The sequence below is a fragment of the Phascolarctos cinereus genome, unplaced genomic scaffold (assembly GCF_003287225.1).
Source record: "Phascolarctos cinereus isolate Bilbo 61053 unplaced genomic scaffold, phaCin_HiC Scaffold_1;HRSCAF=81, whole genome shotgun sequence".
Taxonomy (NCBI): domain Eukaryota; kingdom Metazoa; phylum Chordata; class Mammalia; order Diprotodontia; family Phascolarctidae; genus Phascolarctos; species Phascolarctos cinereus.
The window spans coordinates 90,524,889-90,544,177 of NW_027555514.1; the positions used below are offsets into that span (position 1 = coordinate 90,524,889).

Below are 19,289 nucleotides of genomic sequence, written 5' to 3' on the forward strand. Positions count from 1 at the left end.
TGGTGCATAGGCTGAGTATGGAATGAAGAGAAGGATTCTGTGACACGAGCTGAGGAGGGAGTGTGATCAGCTTTGTCTGTGGCACATTAGATTTTCAAATAATTACGTTTATTAAACATTTGCTAAGCACTTCTTATTTGCAAAATTCTGTGCTAGGTGCTGAAGATCCAAAGATGAGTAAGATAATTACTACCCTCAAGGACTTTATAATTTAAGGGCAGAGATATGCCAGCAAGAAGTCTACCCAGCCAACTAGATGTTTCCAGGTATCCAGATATCATATGTCATAGAAACCAAAACATCTCATAGAAAGTAAGAGATTTGCATGACTACCTAGGTTTCTTGTTGGTGTCGTGTCATTTTTTGGTGTGGCTTCATATGCAGATTGACAGGTTTCACTTGGCTTGGAATCCTACTGTAGGCATTGAGGCATTTGCTAATTTCAGAAACACCTGAGGCCTCCCTTCCAGGGAGACTCTGTTATGGAATCTCCCATACCAGTATGCATCCCCACCCCTGTGATTGTTAAGGCACCCCTGTAGCTGCCAATTCCCATGCAGTGAGGAGCAGCATTGTACTGGCCCAGCATTATAGCCTGAGGTACTCTTAGGCCCTTTCCCATAGTCTTCTAAACAAACATAAACTGGAATGCATTTTTGCAACATAGTGAATACAGGCTCAAAGTTGAGCCAAATAGTTTTGCTTTTTCTGTAATTTCATATGATAACTATGTTTTTCCAACTGTCCTGTGGGTTCACAGCCAACTCTTGGCAGAACCATACAATTATCTAAGTCTCTTTTTGCTGTACCCAGCCTCTGCTTTCTGTGTGACCTTTTTCCCCACTTTGGGAGTACCCACTTCACCTCCCCCTTCCACCAACAGAAGTCTATTATTTCATAATTTCTCCTTTTCTATTAAAAATGGCTTGTATCAAATATTTACATTTCCACTTGAATCTTAGTTACTGTGTTTACCCTTCCACATTTTAAGCTTTTTTTTTTTGTAATTATGCGGCAACCCGCTGTAACCCTTTACCCATTAAAGTAATTTCAAGTGTACTAGTACAGATAGAACACCTGATAGTAGGGAGAATGTCATCCTCCTGAAATCACGCCATGTGTGGCACACACCTGCTGGCCTTATGCCGGATGAAGTTTAAATGAGATGTTAGCATTCCTTGGTGTCTTTAGGAGAAAGTCCTTCAGTGACCTGCATTGTTACTATATTTATATTGGCCACAGCACTTATTTAAAGTCATGATTTGACCCCTCAGCATCTCCCATTCAAAACTTTCTGTTCAATAGATCCCTTCTGAGCAGGGACTGTTTCATTTCTGTCGCTGTATTTCCAGCACTTAAATATGGTGCCTTTCATACAGTAGATGTTCAATGCGTGCTTGTTGATCAATTCATTAACTGATTACATAGAGTCAGAAGATAGAAGTAGAGAATGAAAAGAGAACCATTTTCTTCTGCACCTGATCAGTGTGGGTGACACTTATAAGTAAGATCAGGCTTCTGTCTCTGAGGTCTTTTTTACCTTCATAACAGGATAAGAGCCTGGCCTTAGTCATATAATTCTCGACTTTGCTTTGTAGAAGTCAGCACACACTCAGTCTCCTCCCCATAGGCCAGTCCAGCCAAGTCATGAAGTATTTACTGGGCTCTCCTTTCCATGGGCTGTAGAGCACCACCATGCCAGGCATTGGATTCATTCAGGTTGTTTTTTATGCTGAGTTCAATTCATAAGCAACTGATAAGTTCTGGCCTTGCAGCAGAAAGAAAACTGTGCTGACTTTACTTCTGCCCCTAGCTGGACTAGACTGAATGAGTGAGTGAATGAATGAATGAAGACACAAAGAGAAATACATGGAAATTAGGGCATGTAAACGTTAGGGTGTTTTTTTTTTAATTCATACGTATTTAGACTATTTTATTTGCTTTTAGACTAACTTTGAGTTAATAAATTTGGAGAGCATGTTATAATTCATAGAATCCTAGAATCATAAAATGTTAATGCTAGAAAAAACCTAAAATGTCACCTGGTTCCACCTACTCATTTAAAAATGAGCAAACAGGCCTAGAGAACTTCCTTCCTGCATAATTGATAATACACTATCATGACATAAGATAATATGAACACTGTTAAAATACACATGAAGAAAAAAAAGACCTTTAAGATTTTAACTTTCAGTTTGCACTTTTGAAAATTAAATTTACCAGTTTTTAATTTGGAGGTATTGTCCTGAGGGAGCAGATAAGCTTTTTTTTTTGTTAAAAAAAAAATAAGTCTATTGCTATAGGCATTCATTTGATGACGTAAAGGAAACCTAAGAGTAAAATCTAAAAGTGCTTGAGCTACCTGTGCAGATTTTGGTTGAGAGAAGATCTGAGCTTCAGGACTTGGCAGGATTGGCATTTATATTACACATTCTGGAAGCAGTTTTTTCTCCTGATGGGACTTGGAGTTTTATGACATCCACCTGAGCATTTACCTACCCAAATCCTGCCTGGCTTTCATGACTATAATCAGGAAAAGGGCCTGGCAGATACCACAGGTTAAGAATACAAAAAGTTAAATCTAAGTGATCCACCATGACAGAGAGGGCCAGACAGATGTGGTAAGTTAAAGTAAGAAGATTCTAGAATCCAAGAAGTCAGAACAATCAGAAGCAGGGTAGGTGGTGAACTCAGATCATGGGGCTATTTGCTTACTACTCTTTTTCACATGACCTGTTCAGTGTAGGTGCTTCTGAGCCTACAGGTATCAAATGTAGCAAAGAAAAAAAAAAAGCGGAGAGACCTATAAGTAAATCCTTTACCCAAATGACTTTGGGCAAATTACTTAACCACTCTGAATCTCAGTTTCCTCAGCTGTAAAATGCAAGTGTGACTCTCAGGTCCTTTCCAACTCTTAGATGTAAAAATAAGGTAATTTCCCTTTCTTTTTTTCCAATTGAGAGAATATCCTTTTGGGGGGTTGAATCCATTATTATATTAAAAATTGATTTATATGAGTTATTGAGGGGGATTTTGAAGAGAAGGACCATTATTTCCAAAGACGATGAGTCAGTCAGTGGCCCTGGCCACAAACAAGGGAACTGGGAAGAGAAAAAAGAGGGGAACCATGGAAATAAGCTGGATTGCAGTTGTACACAATGGATGGGTTATTTTTTTCCCCCATTGTCCCTGGCTTTGCCAGAAAGTTGCCATCTATGCGTTGTTTTCATAGCTTCTCCCCTGCCCCTTTGCTTCCAGACGTGCTACAGATTAAAGTCGGACATGCCAGAGATAACTAACAATTATGCATTCATGACACATGGCATTTCAATTTTGAAGGTTTCTCCTGTGCCCAAATAATGTGCAGTCAGTAGAATCCACGTGGTTTATTTTTTTGTTTCGATGATAACTGATCTAATTTGGTCTCGCACTCGGCTCTCCTGGTGATTGACAAAAAAGGTGAGAGAGAGCTTGAACTTTTTTTGAAAAAAAAATCTAGGTCCCATTAGAATCATTACAGCAGAGACCTTAGAATTCATCCAGTGTACCCATTTTACAGATGAAGAAACTGAGGCTCAGCGAAATGACCCATCTTCTAGCTAATTTTTAGAGCCAGGGCCAGAACCTTCCTGACCAAAGCTTTTTCCAGAGTATCAGAGTAGCATACGGAACTGAGAGCCAGTAGACCTAAGTTCAAATTCAGTCTCCCCACTGTTTTTAGCTGTGTGACCACGGGCAAGTCACTTGGTTTCTGAGCCTCAGTTTCCTTGTCAGCAAAATGGATAAGAATACTTGCCACTACCTATTTACCTCACAGAGTCTGAGTGGGAGAAAGCACTTTGCAAACCTTAAAGCATTATATAAATGGGAGTCAATATTAGTATTCTGGTGAAGGTTTAAAGTCAGCTTGACAAGTGGAAAAAGCATCCAGGGATTTCTTGCAAACATCCTCTTTTTTTTTTAAGTCAATCTTCTCTTGCCTATCATTATTATTATTATGCATTTTAGTGAGGCAAGTGGGGTTAAGTGACTTGCCCAGGGTCAAGTGTCTGAGGTCAGATTTGAACCCAGGACCTCCTGACTCCAAGGCCAGAGCTTTATCCCCTATGCCACCTAGCAGCCCCTTAAAGTCTGTCTTCTCAAAGCACACCATATGCAGGCCAGGAAGATTTCCTAAAGTCTGGGGCACTGGGAAATTATGCATTTACTGCAGATGCCAGTTCAATTCATGGGGCAACCCTGTGTCCCTTCATTGCCTCCATTCCTTCATTGACTGGATGCCCAGCAATTTCCAAATCAGAAATCAGTTACTTATTTTCTTACTTCCTCAAGAAGCAGCCCTCCTGTTCCATCCCAGGGGAGACCTAGAATGCTTGAATCAAAATAGTTATGTGATGTCATGTCATAATGGGAATGTGCTCCAGCCAGTGGGTGCCAAGAATTGTCTCTACAGGGTGGTTTCCTTTTACAGTCTTTTTAAAGAGACATCATGCCCAACTGCACATGACAGTTCTCTACAAGAGGGCTTGGCCTGCCTTTGCCTATTTAGTCTTTACCCTCCCCTCCTTAAAAAAAATCCTGGAGCTTATCATTGAGTTCCTGACCTTCCCTACATAAACAAATCTACTGGGTGAGATTCGGCTTGAGGTCCTGGCAGCTTTTTACCTACTTAAGGACAAGACTGGCTGCTTGAGACAGTGAGGGCTGCAGCTGCTGCTGCTGTTACTGCGCAGACAGCAGAACCAGTGGGCATTTCAAACTGTTCTTGCCCTCTGCAGACTTCAGGCAGTACAGTAAGAGCTAGACCTGGGATTGGCCTGTGTAGATACCTTGGCTGCTGGCTCCGATTTGCTTTCCCAACCCCCTTTCTTTCTGGGGTTGGTCTAAAAAGCCCCTTTTGTGGACCCTTCAGAATTTGACAGGTTGTCCCTTGAGCGGGGGAAACCTAAGAGGTGTGTGTGTGCGCGTGAGAGAGAGGGGGGATCTGTTGCTTTTCCTCGCTGCTCCTCCACGTGCCCAGGGTCAGCCCCCTGGGCAGCTCTAGGCTCTTACCACTTTTTCCAGCACTGGATATGATCTCAGGCTGCCGGTGCTCCGGTACCCGGGGCAGCTCATGAAGCGTTTTGGCAGCCTCAGGGGGAGCAAGAAACGCAAGGACCAGAACCGAAGTACAGAGAGGCGCCAGTCGGAACCCCATGGCCTTTTCGGTAGGAAATCATTCCATTCCCCAGTCCTGGATGCTCTGTGGTAGGCAACTAGAAATAAACACTGAGGTTCATGCATGTGCATAAGCCTACTGAATAACCTCTACTTACTCTATTACTCTTAGAGGTTTTTAATTAGGGAGTCCTCAGATGAACAGTTTGGTGGAGTATCTCTCTGTCTGTGACGATCAGGGTACACTCAAGATGAACAGTGTCTAAAATGACTTGTTTCTGAAGTGATTTCATTCCCCCTGCCCACATAGTCCAGGAAGAATCTGTCACAGTACTTGGTGGATACAGATTTCTAGTCTTTATTTTCCCCCTTGACATTCTTTTAGAAGAAAACACCAGCTTGGGGGTTGGGGATGGAGTTTTAATGAATAACCTGGATTTGATGTTTTAGCTGTTGTTTTGGTTTTTTAAAAGGTATATGTGTGTGACGTGGATAAAGATAATCCATGTTTTAGGATCTCATTTGGTAACCAAATTGAGAAAGAATGAATCCTGAAGTATTGGGGGGCAAGGAGGAGGGGAGGAGGAAGACAGGAGTAAACCAGAGACGAAGCAGAACAAGGCTTAAAATCTGTTCAACTAACAATATGCAAATTACAGCCCCTTGGTTTAGAGGTAGTTTTGATTTTATTTTCTATCAGTATCTGAGGAAATTGAATGAAAGAATGTAACGTATTTATTTAGTGCTTACCATGTGCTAAGCTTTAGAGGTACAAATAAAAAAGTGCATTCCTTGCCCTCAAGGAGCTTGCATTCTAATAGGGAAAGACAATCCATATGGGGGAGTGGTAGCTGGGAAATGGTGAGTGGATTCTTAGGGGATTCAATTAGCGTGTCACCTCCAGAAGCATTTGGGGTATCTGTTTGATTTGGGCACATTCTCAGCGGCAGGGCACATGGAAGAAAGATAGCTGGGATGGATATTTGTATGGGATGTGAATGTGAGTTTATACCTACTTACCAATTAAGACAGTTTGGCTTCAGGGTGGCAGGGGTTTTTTTTCTTTTAAATAGTATTTCATTTTTTTCCAATTGTATGTAAAGACAATTTTTAACATTCATTTTTTAGTAAAAATTTGAGTTCCAAATTTTCTCCCTTTTCCCTAGGATGGTAAACAATTTGATATAGGTTATATATGTGCAATCATGTAAAACATAATTCTATGTTAGTTGTATTGTAAAAGAAGAAACAGAACAAGAGAGGGAAAAAAACTATGAAAAAATAGTGAAAATAGTATGCTTCGATCTGCATTCAGACTCCATCGGTTCTTTCTCTGGATGTGGATAGATAGTATTTTCTATCATGAGTCTTTGGAATTGTCTTGGATCATTGTATTGCTGAGGAGAGCTAAGTCTATCCTAGTTGATCATTGCACAGTGTTGCTGTTACTGTGTACAATATGCCATGCTGCATATCTCCTTGAGGGACTTATTTCAATTGGTTATAGAGATAGTTTGAGAGAGAAATGGTGGAGCTCAGTGGAGATCCACCCTTCACTCGGGGGATATCTCTAGAGTTGCAAAGAATATCAGAGGGCTGGCTTCCCATACCAGTGCAAGGTTACAAGGGCTTCAGTCCACTATTTAAAAGTTTCCACCTTTCAAAGAGAAACCCTTTGTAAACCTTAAAGTTCTGGGACAGTGAAAAGAGCCCTGTGTCTGAAGTCAGAAGACTTGGGTTCAGATCACCTTTCTAAATGTACTGTCTCTGTGACTCTGGGCAAATCACTTGACTTCCACACATTTCAGTTTCCTTGTCTGTAAAGGAAGGGGGTAAACTACATGGTCACTAAGGTCCTTTCCAGCTTGAGATCTAGAACTATGAACTTATTATTATATGTTATGGGCAATCAAGAGAGAGATAGTATTGTGTAGAGTTATTTGTATAATATATAATTATACTACATTATAATTATATATTATTATATTATATAGAGTTATTATATGAGATCTCTATATAGATCTGTTATATCAAGCGCCACAGAAAAAGTTGGAACACTAGACTGGAAACTCCACGAGTGCAGGGGAATGTTTCTTTTCTCACCTTTACATCTTACCAGACCCTAGCACAGTGCTCTGTCCATAGTAGGTGATTAATGCATCTTTGTTGAGTGAATGAATAAATATGTGTTTTCCCAATAGGGTCAAATTTAAACTTGCTTTTTGCTTGGAAGGTACAAAATATGGGAAACTTGGTGAGACCATTTTTAGTCTATACTATTCCATGAACTCTGATGAGTAATTGCCCTGTTAGATTTCTTCTCTATTTGTCAGAAAGTTTAAAATTGGGTTATTTCTTTGCTTACAAAGACCCCCATATAAAAGTCATATTTACATCCTTACCTAGTGTTGGAAGTACCCATACTCAAAGGAAAATCAAGACTCCTGGGACCCTTCTCTGGTGTCCTCAGGGGAGTCAAAGGCTCAGTAACTTGCTACCACAGATTTGGCTACCTTGAAAGAGTTAAAGTCTAGAACTGGAGCTCCAGAGCTTTTGGTAGCATCACCTATGATGTCGTAGGTCCTCTTCAAAAAAGAAGGATGGACAATAGCAGCAGCAGCAGCAGCATCTGGGAGAGTCAGCAGGAGCCAAGACTGAGAACTGAACCTGAATGCCCGCCCTACCTCTGATATTTAGTTATCCCACTGATATTGGGCACATCATTTAATTTCTCTGGGTGGGTCTGATTCCTCATCTATAACATGAGGAGGGGGTTGTACTAGATAGCCTCTGAGGTTTCGATCTATGATTACATCTCATCCAAGTACCCTTATTTTTTTTTTTCCTCTAGAAAGTGTTTTTCGTGGTAAAAAGGTGGTTATTTCCCAAGCCCTCTGTTCTCTCAGGGCTATACTCTCAGTAACTTTTCAGTGTGCCCCTGTGGTTAAATTCCTGCCCAGAAGAATTTAATCTTTGGCCTTACTTACCCCTTAGAACTGCCTCCAGTAGGATGAGAACATCTGTCTTTGGTCCGTCACATTCATCTATTCAGCCTTCTTCATCCTTTGTTTTGGACCCATCAGGAATGGTTTATATTACCCCTCTCGCCCTTTCTCCCTCTTGTATCTTAATCCTAGGTAGTGGGGAAAAAACAAACAACCAACATGATCCTTTGAATCTATAGCATATACAGTCACCAGGCTAATGGAGGAAAAAGCGGTATGGAAAACCCTAAATGACATAACTCCCCCATGGTTGGTTTTGGAATCCTCTTACATTTGAATATAGAGGTATTCTATTCTGAGAATTTACGATACTTTAAACGATGTGATTAAAATCATCTTTGAATGGTCCTTCTCATTAGAAGCTTCCCCTTCTTGCTATTTCTCAGTTTCTCTCTTGTACCCCTTTACATGGCTGGAATGAATCAGATGACCTTCGATACAGATCCAAAACATGAGCCCAAAGCAGACCTAGCTAAAGTTGCTGGTCTACACCTTCCTTAGGGTAGTAGGTAGACAGACAGGTCATGATTTTGATTTGTAACCCCTTTCTCTGGGTGTTATCTGGGTGAGAGTAAACCGAGATTCTGTTTCTGTCAACAGAGAACTGAAGTAGTCTGTGACAAAAGTGTTACACTTAAAATACACACTTAAAAGAAAGATTAACCAGGGGTAATGTTACTAAGATAGGGTAAATTAGAAAATAAACAAGACCAGTGGGTGGTCTTCTGTCCTTGGAAACTTCTTTGTATTGTTGTTTCTTTGTATTTCCAACAGTACTTACTTGCACGGTGTTTCGTATTTAGTAGGCTTCGACAGATATTTGATGAATTATTTGATGGTTAGTCTCCTGGCTGTCTAATCCGTTTCCTCTGATATCCACTTGAATTTTTCTAGGTAGATGTAAATGTAAAATGTTGTTAATTTTTTAAAAAATTTCTGTCAAGAAGAAGGAGAAAGGTATTCTTCCTTGACCACAGCCGCTGCCAGAGATCAGCCAAGGAGCTAGGAACCAGATCTATTGATTCCTGATCTTTGACTCTCTTTCAGACTTGGTTCTCCCTTCTGTCTGGTGGAGCTACATCAGAGTGGTGCTGCCATCTGTAACTGCTTGACCACTATTATAATGCTTCCTTTTTTTACCCTAGTACGTCAGTGGTCACTCAGTTTTTTAACTGCCTGTCACAGTAAGTGGCATTCTTTTTTTATTAGAAGACTTTTCAAAATAAGTAAATGTTTATTTCCTTCCTAAAAAAAAACCTTTTCAACAACAACCTTTCACTAAAGCAAGTGCCTCCCTCTGCCCCCCCCCATTTAAGATTGCCTGTGCTTTTTAATCCAAGTAGTGATATGGATATGGCAGGAGAGTGAAGTCAGTCTTTAGTACCCTTCCATCTCTCCTTTCAGTACCCCTCTGCCTGTCACGCTAGATACTCAGAACATCCTCTCTAGGTAGTACTTTATATATAGGACCTAGTTCCTGCTTCCCCCAGTCAGAAATCCTCCACCTTGTGCCTTTTCCCTGAGGCCCTTTCATTCTTAGATGAGACTTGGAATCTCAGGAGAATAGGTTTAGAACTGTAAGGGACCTTGGAAGTCAGCTAGTCTGAAGCCCATGAAGTTGAAGTGAGATGCCTCAGTGGCAGAGCTCGGGATTCAAAGCCGAGTCTTCTAACTCCAAATCCGGCACCCTTTCCACTGTACTGTACTGCTAACCGAACCTTTAATGAGCCAGAATTTTTTTCAGCTTTCTACTCTCAGACAAAATAGGCAGATCACAAGGAAGTAAGTTAATAATAGGAATTAGTAACAAACCACATGGGGATGCCTTGGCTCACTACAAATTCAACCCATCCTCCTACAACATCTGCACTAAGTCCTAAATAATCAGAGTTTGTGTTTTGAAATCAGTGTGTGGAATTTATACACTTAAAGAAAAAAAAAAGCACAGAATGGAGATTCATGGTTTTATATACAATATTATTTTTTGCATCCTGATGTAAATATGGAAATATTGTTTTGTACGTTTAAGTTCAAATTGTTTTAAAATTTTAAATTAAATAATGCATTGTTGGTGGAGTTGTGAAATGATCCAACCATTTTGGAGAGCAATTTGGAACTATGCCCAAAGGCATATAAAAATGTGCATACCCTTTGACCCAGCCATAGCACTTGTAGGGCTGTATCCCAAAGAGATCATACAAATGGGAAAAGGACCCACATGTACAAAAATATTTCTAGCAGCTCTTTTTGTGGTGGCAAAGAATTGGAAATTAAGAGGATGCCCATCAACTGGGGAATGGCTGAACAAGTTGTGGTGTATGAATGTAATGGAATACTATTGTGCTATAAGAAATGATGACTTCAGAAAAACTTGGAAAGACTTGTATGATCTGATGCTGAGTGAAATGAGCAGAACCAGGAGAACATTGTACGTGGTAACAGCCACATAGTGCGATGACTAATATTGATGGATTTAGCTCTACTCAGCAATGCAAGGATCTAAGACATCTCCAAAGGCCTCGTGGTGGAAAATGCTATCCACATCCAAAGAAAGAACTATGGAGTTTGAATGCAGATCGAAGCATGCTATTTGCTATTTTTTTTCTTCTGTTGTGTTTTGTTTCCCCTTTCTGGTAGTTCCTCCTATTGGTTCCAATTCTTACTTACAACATCACTAATGTGCAAATATGTTCAATAGGAATGTATATGTGTAGCATATATCAGATTTCATGCCATCTTGGGGAGGGAGGTGGGGAGGGAGGGGGAGAAAAATTTAAAACTCGAAAGCTTATGGAAGTGATTGTTAATAAATAAAAATAAATTAATTTAAAAAAAATTAAATTAAAAGAATGGGAGTTCATGTTTGGAATAACAGTCCTTAGTCCCTGCAAGATTCTTTGTCAGATAAGGAAAGTTCAATTATCAATTAAACAATGAATTTCTTCTCTGTAAATGAGGGAAAATAGAAAGCAGCTTGGTGCTATATTAGATAGAGTGTTGGGCTTAAAACCAAAAACTAAATTCAAATCCTGTCTCAGATACCACCAGCTCTGTGACTCTGGGCAAGTGACTTCACCTCTCCCAGTCTCAGTTTCTTCATCTGTAAAATTAGAAGGTTGGATTTACTGGTCTCTAAGTTCTTATCCTGTGATTCAGTCATCTATACAATTCCTTCCAGCCCTAAATTTATCATCCTAAATGTTTATTGAGAGCTTGGTAGGCATACAGTTGTGCAACAGTTTCTTTAAGAAGAGCGGGAAACATGGGTCCTGCCCTCAAGGAGCTTACACTCTAGTTGGAAAGAACAAGAGAGACAAATGAAACCATTAAAAAACAGTACCATATGGTATTCAATCAAGTCCTAAATTACGTGAGAGTGTTCTAGTTCACTCTCCCGTAGACTTTATTTATAAATGAGGAAAGTGTAGTGGAACATAGAAAGATTTTCAGCAAGGGCTGAAACAAAATAAATTTTCTGCTCTACCCTTAGTTGATTGAAAGTTGAAATGACAAATCTCCTGTCTTCCCATTTTGTGAACATTATTGTTGGTCAGTATGTTGCAGTATGGACGCTAAGGATCCACGAATGCCTTGCTATATAGAGCAAAGATTAATATCATATCTAGGAAAACTAAATGGCACAGGGTCAGTTTCCCCTCTTGCCCTTTTTGCTTATGCAAAGGCCATCAGAATGGTCTCTGCCAATCTGGTAAGAAATTCATTTTACCTAGAGTTTCTACTCTAGAGGAACAGTAACATTGTGTGAATTGCCAAATGGATTCCCCACCAAACCCAGGGCTTTCCCTGTGATTCTGCATTCTCTGACCAGTTTGCACAGTGACAGACTGTTGTTCAGTTGTTTTCAGTTGTGTCCAATTTTTCGTGATCCTGTTTGGGGTTTTCTTGACAGAGATACTGGAGTGGTTTGCCATTTCCTTCTCCAGCTCATTTTACAGATGAGGAAGCTGAGGCAAACAGGATTCAGTGAGTTGCCCAAAGTCACATATAGCTAGTTAGTGTCTGAAGCTGAATTTGAACACACCAGGTCTTTCTGACTCCAAGCCTGTTGCTCTGTCTGCTGCTTGCCACCTAGGTGCCCACAGTAACAGGTAGGGCACTTTAACTGGATGGCTTTTATCTAATATGAGACTGATATCCTGACTTTTTTAAAGGATTCCTTCTGTTCAGGAACCCCTGAAGGAGAACAGTGGTTCTTTAAGGAGAATAATACTGTTCCTTGGAGACCGTAAAAGGAGTCGCTGGCCCAGAATGCCCCTAGTGAGGGCCAGCAGAGAGGCAATGTGATCTACCATCCTTCCTCTTCAGATTGTCTTTGAAAAGCCAAAACCTTGTTTTAAGAGGCAGTTGGAGCTGTTGAGATTAATAAGTGTGTTGAATTGAGACTGGACTGGATGACATGGAGGCTACAGAAGTAAAGGGTGTCCCGAAAGTCTTAGTGCAGTTTTCAGCCTTAATAGCTTAAACTGTTGGCACTTTGAGGACTGTCTGTATTATATTTGACCCCTGCTTGCGAGGAGTTTCAGTTCAATTGGGGACATAAGACTTAAATATGAAACAATTATCATAAAATAGTTCCCAATGAAGTGGTAAATATTGTAATAATAATAATAGCTTTACATAGTATGTTAAGGCTTGCAAAGACTTTTCCCATATTATCTCACTGGTGCTTCACAGTAAACCTGGGAGGTTGACACTACAGGCATTATTATCCTTATTTGTCAGAAGAGGAACCAGAGAGATTGAGTGACTTGTCCATGGTCACCTAGGTAGAAAAGTTTTGATTGAAACTCGTGTCTTCCTGATTCTTAGGCCCAGCACTCTTTGCACTGTGCCGATATCACCAAGTGTCAAAAAGATTCATTTAGAACAAGTTGTGTTCTTGGAGCTTCATACTGGGGGAAGAAAAATGTGTCCTAGGGCAGTTGAGGAAGGCTTCTTGGACATAGTTTTCGAGTTGGGCTTCAGAGGACTGGCTTTCTGCTCTATCATTCTCATCATTGGGCCTTGCATAAGAAATGAGGAGAAGCAAGGACATTCCAAAAGGGCGTTTGGACAGGGAGGGTGTATGAAGTAGCATGAGTGAAGGTGGAGAGCAAAGACAGTCTGTGAAATGGGACCAAAAGTCCCTACTTGAGAAGTAGAAGCAGTGGGATGGAACAGAGGAGTCTAAAAGGCAGACATTGGAGGAAACAAGTTGAGAAGTGTCCAAGATTACACAGCAACTAAATGTCTTCTTGGTGTTCTCACACCCTGATGCCATATTGTCATTTTACTGGATTGAAAGGAGAGAGTAAGTAGCCTCTAAGTTGCAGGCTCTCTGAGTACCTCTGCTGAATTGTTTGTGATCAGGCTAGGTCTATTGAGTAGAATCAAACTGGAAACTAGAATACTTTATCTGATAGGGGTGGAACAATATAGACAGCAATCTGTCCACATCATTCTGATATAGATTAGCTTACTGGCTTAGCTAAATTGGTTGTCTACAGCTGTGTTATCAAACTCAAATAGAACTGGATCCCTGGAGGCTACATATTGATTTAGAAAACCATAAATTAACATTATCTATGTTTGATTATATTTTTATTTATTTTGTTAAACATTTCCTAGTTATAATTCCTTTTGATCTGGTTTGTGCCATACCAAGGGAGTTTTGAAGAGTGGGAATTGGACATCTCTGGCCACGCTGCTCCCATCTTCACCCTTGAAATTTCACTTGATCATTCTGTAGCCTTCCACCCATTTTGGTCATGTAGACCAGGTCTTAAGTAGTGAGAATCAAACTTTTTCTTTGAGTCCTATCATACCTTCTTTCTCTCCCTCTAGCCAAAGTCTGTGGTTTGTCTTATATACAGACACCCAAACAGTACACACCCTTCAACTTCACAAATACCCAGACATTACAGTCATGCACCAATATCCCAGCCCATCCTGCCCTACCCTGCCACCTACCTCATTGTTGACAGATGTTTGGGGGCTTTTCACAGAGTACACCCATGCCTTCTGATGGAGCAAAGAGATGTAAGGAGAACAGTCTATATCCCTTGCTCTAGGAAAGAAATGGGCACCTAAGTAAGCTAGAAGGAGAAGTAGAATGAAGAAATTCAGTTCAATTCTACAAGAATTTCTTTCTCACGTGCAAGATACTGTGGTAGGTGATGGGACAACTGCCTTCAAAGAGCTTACATTCCAGTGGGGAAATACAGCAAGGAAGCCTGCAGGTATATAAATGAAAATGTGATGAAGGGGAGAACATTACCAGCTAGGGAAATCAGCAAAGCCTTCCTATAAAAGGTGCTGACACAGGAAGGAAGGAAAGAAGGAAGAAAGGAAGGAAGGAAGGAAGGAAGGAAGGAAGGAGAAGGAAGGAAGGAAGGAAGGAAGGAAGGAAGGAAGGAAGGAATGGAGGGAAGAAGAAGAAGGAAGGAAAGGAGGGAAAGAGAGAGGGAGAAAAATTGAAGATATGGAAGGATGGCAGGAACACAGTTTATGCCCTGCTCTGAAAGAAAGAGAAGTCAGGGAAGTGATATAATGGAGTCAGAATAGCTGGGATGACCAAGGTCATCCTCCTTTGAAAGGGAGAGAGAAAATTTGCCTGGATTGGAACAGACTGGTAATATAATGTTGCCTGCTGTGATTACTGTAATTCTGGGAGCCTCAGTATGGTAGCCTAGCTGGATGGTGGGGATTTAGTCTTTCTTCAAGATCTTGTTTCTCCCTGGTTTAAGAAATATCACTTGGGGAACCTGTGACGTCCCAGTGGACTCATTTCCCTTCATCTTGGCTTCCCAAAAGATAGAATAACAAAATTATACACTTGGAAGAATGTCAAAACCATCTATTCCAATCTTCTACCTTCCCTCCCCCTCCCCCATTTTACAGGTGATGAAACTGGAGTACCCCTGAAGGAAAGAAACAGAGCTGGGATTCCCAATTTCAGTAGCCTCTCCACTAGAGTACATTGTCATTAGACTTTACTTCCTGAAGGGAGCATTAATTATCCCTCCCTAGTTATCAAGGTAAGATCATGGGAAGTTCTTTTCCCAGCTGTCAGGGTTGTCCTTTTGTAGACATGAAAATGATGCCAGCTGATGTCACCTGGGGCTACTTACTGTTACCACTACAGGGTATTAAATGCTATTTTTTTTTCTTTCAAGGCGGGATGAAGTAAAGCAAGGAAATCCCTTAGAAGAGCACTTACTGGACTTAGCTCATAGGGTTGTTCTGAGAAAAGCTTTATATCAATCAAGCATTTGTTAAGCATCTGCTATAATGTTAGACACTGTGGTAGGTACTGGATACACAAAGACAAGGAACAAGCATAATATTGGGAACAATAACATACATAAATTTAAGGATATACAGAATAATTAAAAATAAACTTAACATAATTTAGGGCTGGGGAAGGCACTTACAGCTGGGAAGTCAGGAAAGACTTCATATGGAAGATGAAGCTAAGTGTTTAAGGAAACCAGTGATTCCAAGAGGCAGAAGTGAGGAAAGAGTACAGATCTGAGAATCATCTGCATAGGGATGAGAATTAAATCCATGTGAGCTGATGAGGTCACCAAGTGAAATAGTTTAGAGAGAAAAGAGGGCCCACAACAGATCCTGAGGGCACGCTCACATTTAGGAGACATGATGTGGATCGTGAACCAGAAAAGGAGACTGAGGAGTGCTCAGACAGGTAGGAGAAAAGCCAAGAGAAAGCAATGTCATGAAAATCTATAGAAGACAGAGATTTCCAGGAGGAAAGACTGATCAGTGGATTCAGATGCTATAGAGAGAGGTCAAGGAGGTGAGGACAGAGAAAAGGCTATCAGATTCAGCAATTAATAGGTCATTGGAAACTTTGCAATTTCGGTTGATTGGTGAGGTTAGAGACCATATTGGAAAGCACTTTATTTCAATAAATTTTAGTTATTAGTATTAACAGTAATCAATAATCATAATAACAGTCTGGTGAAAGGATATTTAAGAATACTAAACTGAGCAGAAAGATTTTAAATGTTAGAGATGATGGGAAAAAATAAGGAAAGCCACTGTTGTGGCTAGTTTACCTGCTGTTCTCATAGGGTGGTAAAGATGTCAGGGTACACATACCCTCCCTTGGTTTGTACCCTAGAAGCACCTAATTCAAAGAGAAACAGAGGTGAGTATGGAAGGGATTCTAAGAGGCAGAGATGAGGCAGGAATGTATTTCAGGCATGGGAGACATCCAGGTCAAGGTCAGAGGCCAGAGATGGAGTGCCATGTGTGAGGAACAGCATGTAGGCCTCGGAGGAATCTGGCAGAACCTGCTTACCTCCATGCCATGATAGAAGATCAAAATAGGACTGAAATGGGGAGTGTGTGAGAGATACATGTATGTATTATATATATAAAATAATTTATCATTTAATATTATATGTATTGTCTATGTTATATATAAATACTACATTATATATGTATTATGTATATGTATATATTATAGTAGATGTAATATGTAATTATGTTATATATAATATATATTTTATATATTATAAAATATGTTATATATAATATACTATAATTTTATATATTATACCTAGTATAATACATACTTGACATATATACATTTATATGTGAGAGAGAGAGAGACAGAGAGAGAGAGAGAGAGAGCGCAGGTACATGAATGATTGGTTATCCTGGTTGTACTTTGTACTTAGCCTGGAGAACAATAGTCTAAGAAGTGCAAAAGAAGACTTATTCTGTGTAGCAACAAAAGACAAAACTAAGACCAACAGGTAAAAGCCCAACGAAGACAAAGTCTGCTCATGATGAAAAGAACTTTCGAACACTTAGAACTCTTAAGTAGTAAAGTCATTATGACTGGAGTTATTCAGATAGGTGCTAGGTGATTAGCTGTCTGAAAGATTACATGGAAATACTATGTTTTCTATTTATTCAGCAGATACTGAGCACCCCATCTCATGGTATCAGATCATATATCCCCAGACCCAGGTACCTCCCTTGCCCTGTGCTCCTCTTCCCTTGTCCCTGCTCCCATCATGCCCCTAGTATATCCTCCTTAGCATAAATTAACATACACTTTTTAAAAAGACCTATTACTTTTAGCATGCTGGCCCAAGACGATGTGGTCAAATGGAAAGAGCGCTGGCCCTAGAGTCAGAAATCCTACCTCTGACACTTAGGCAAGTCACTTGAACCTCTGAACTTCAGTATTCTCTGTAAAATGAGTCAGCTGGATTAGAGAGCCTCCTGAGCTTCTTTCTAGCTCTAGCTCTGCGTGTGAATGAAGTGTAAGAAATAGTGACTCTAGAGCTTTAAACATCCCCTTACACATTTTTGCCTCTTTATTTTAATCGCCTGAGAGGTGCCTCTGACTGTTGGGTGCCTCTGTTTTTCTGTGTACTGCCCTAGCATACTGTGATATTGTTGTTTGTCCTTTGTTTTTGGAGAGGACTGATGACATCATTTTCGGGTGATGCCTTGACAGGTGTGAATTGGATTTAAGGGAGGCAGAGTTGTGCAGAGTTGTCTCAGCCTCATTCTTCCCGAGGCATCGAAGGCCGGCGGTCGGGCAAAAGTCAAGACGACTGGCAGTGGCCCAGGATGCAGTGGATGACCGTGGTGTCTTTGTGATGCCTGACCATGCTCTAAGCTGCTTTCATGGCCATTGGAACAAATTGTTCTCTTCCACCCATTCCACTGGGAAAGCCTTCAGGTGCTTGGGGTAGACATCCCCCTAACTCCCTGAAGGGTTTGAGACCTATCAGTTACACCCATCCTGGTTTCGCCCATCTACCGAGATGGTTTACGAGGGTACAGCCACTGCACATGCCACAGCTTCTTGGAGCCACATGTGAGAGTTGGGTGAAGGTGGACACCAAAGGTAGATGAGCAGCCCTTGAAAAGGCTCAGCAAGCCTTGTTAGTCCTCCTGGAACCAAGGGCTAACTGCAGTCTAAGCAGATTCCTTAGGGCCTGAGGACTCAGGGAGGGCAGAGAAGCCTCCCCTCTGATCACAGGATAGGGATATTGGGGCTGGGGAGTGGAATGAGGCAGGAGACCATCACAAAGTTCTGCTTTTGCAAGTTTCTCTTGAAGGTCTGGCACCTAAATTTATGGTGGCCTAGTTTTAAGACCAAGATCATGAGAAGATATTACTAGATAGTGTATCATGATCCACTCATAAGATATAGATTAGAAACTGCCTTTATCTCTGAACTTCTACCCAATCCAACCAGACCACCTTTTTGAGATCTTCTAATTCAAGGGGTTTTTAATCCGAGGGTCCAAGAACTTGCTTGGTTTTTTAAAAAGCATTTTGGTGGGGGCAGCTAGGTGGCTCAGTGGATAGAGCACCAGCCCTGAAGTCAGGAGGACCTGAGTTCAAATCCGGCCTCATACCAAACACTTGACACTTACTAGCTATGTGACCCTGGGCAAGTCACTTTACCCCAATTGCCTAAGAAAAAAAAGTATTTTGGTAAACAATTTCAATATAATTGGTTTCTTTTCTTATCCTATGTGTTTTATTTTAAGCATTTAAAAACATTGCTCCAAGAAGAGGTGCATATTCTTCACCAGGCTGACAAAAGAATCCAGGTCATGAAAAGACAAAAAATTCCTAATTTAATTGGACTTAATCTGTTTTCATTGGGGGACCTCAAATTGACCATACATTCCCTAGGACAGGCTCCTGCCTTAACAAAAAAAAACCATAGTCTAAAGTAGAAGGTTCCTCACTTTTAAGGTCTCCTTCTTATGAATACCTCATGTCTGATGTTCTAACTTCTTGCCTGGTTCCAGACCCACTGGCACACTTTGCCCTAGTGTGGTAATGCAGAGGGGGCACTGAACTTGGACTTAGAAGGCCTCAGTTTATGTCTCAACTCCTGTCACTGAATAGCTATGCTACATTACCAAGTCACTGAAACTTTCTTGGGGCTTAATTTCCTCACCTGTAAAATGGAAACAATAGGCCCCAGACACTTGACACTTAGTAGCTGTGTGGCGCTGGGCAAATCACATAACCCCATTGCATAGCAAAAAACAAAAAAGATAGAAGTAATAATATACTCCTTACCTCATAGGCTTGTTTTAAGGATCACATGTACAGAAGACA

General features: G+C 40.7%; 1 protein-coding gene and 1 long non-coding RNA gene across 5 annotated transcripts in view; one reads left to right on the forward strand and one right to left on the reverse strand.

Annotated features, from left to right (window-relative positions):
- Window positions 1–19,289, forward strand: part of PRKAG2 (protein kinase AMP-activated non-catalytic subunit gamma 2) — a 461,370-nt gene that overhangs the window by 240,920 nt on the left and 201,161 nt on the right. Inside the window, exon 1 of one of the 4 annotated variants that reach the window (XM_021009630.1) lies at window positions 4,624–5,207. The exons of the other annotated variants lie outside the window; for them this stretch is intronic. Coding sequence (XP_020865289.1) covers window positions 5,114–5,207 — 94 coding nt within the window. The 5' untranslated portion in view covers window positions 4,624–5,113. Of the gene's footprint in view, window positions 1–4,623; window positions 5,208–19,289 lie in introns of those variants that run through there. 4 annotated transcript variants of the gene reach the window in all.
- Window positions 8,209–19,289, reverse strand: part of LOC110223907 (uncharacterized) — a 30,853-nt gene continuing 19,772 nt past the window's right edge. Inside the window, exons 2-3 of the long non-coding RNA XR_002328826.2 lie at window positions 8,944–9,052; window positions 8,209–8,290 (exon numbers count right to left, since the gene is read on the reverse strand). This is a non-coding gene — a long non-coding RNA (uncharacterized LOC110223907). The remainder of the gene's footprint in view (window positions 8,291–8,943; window positions 9,053–19,289) is intronic.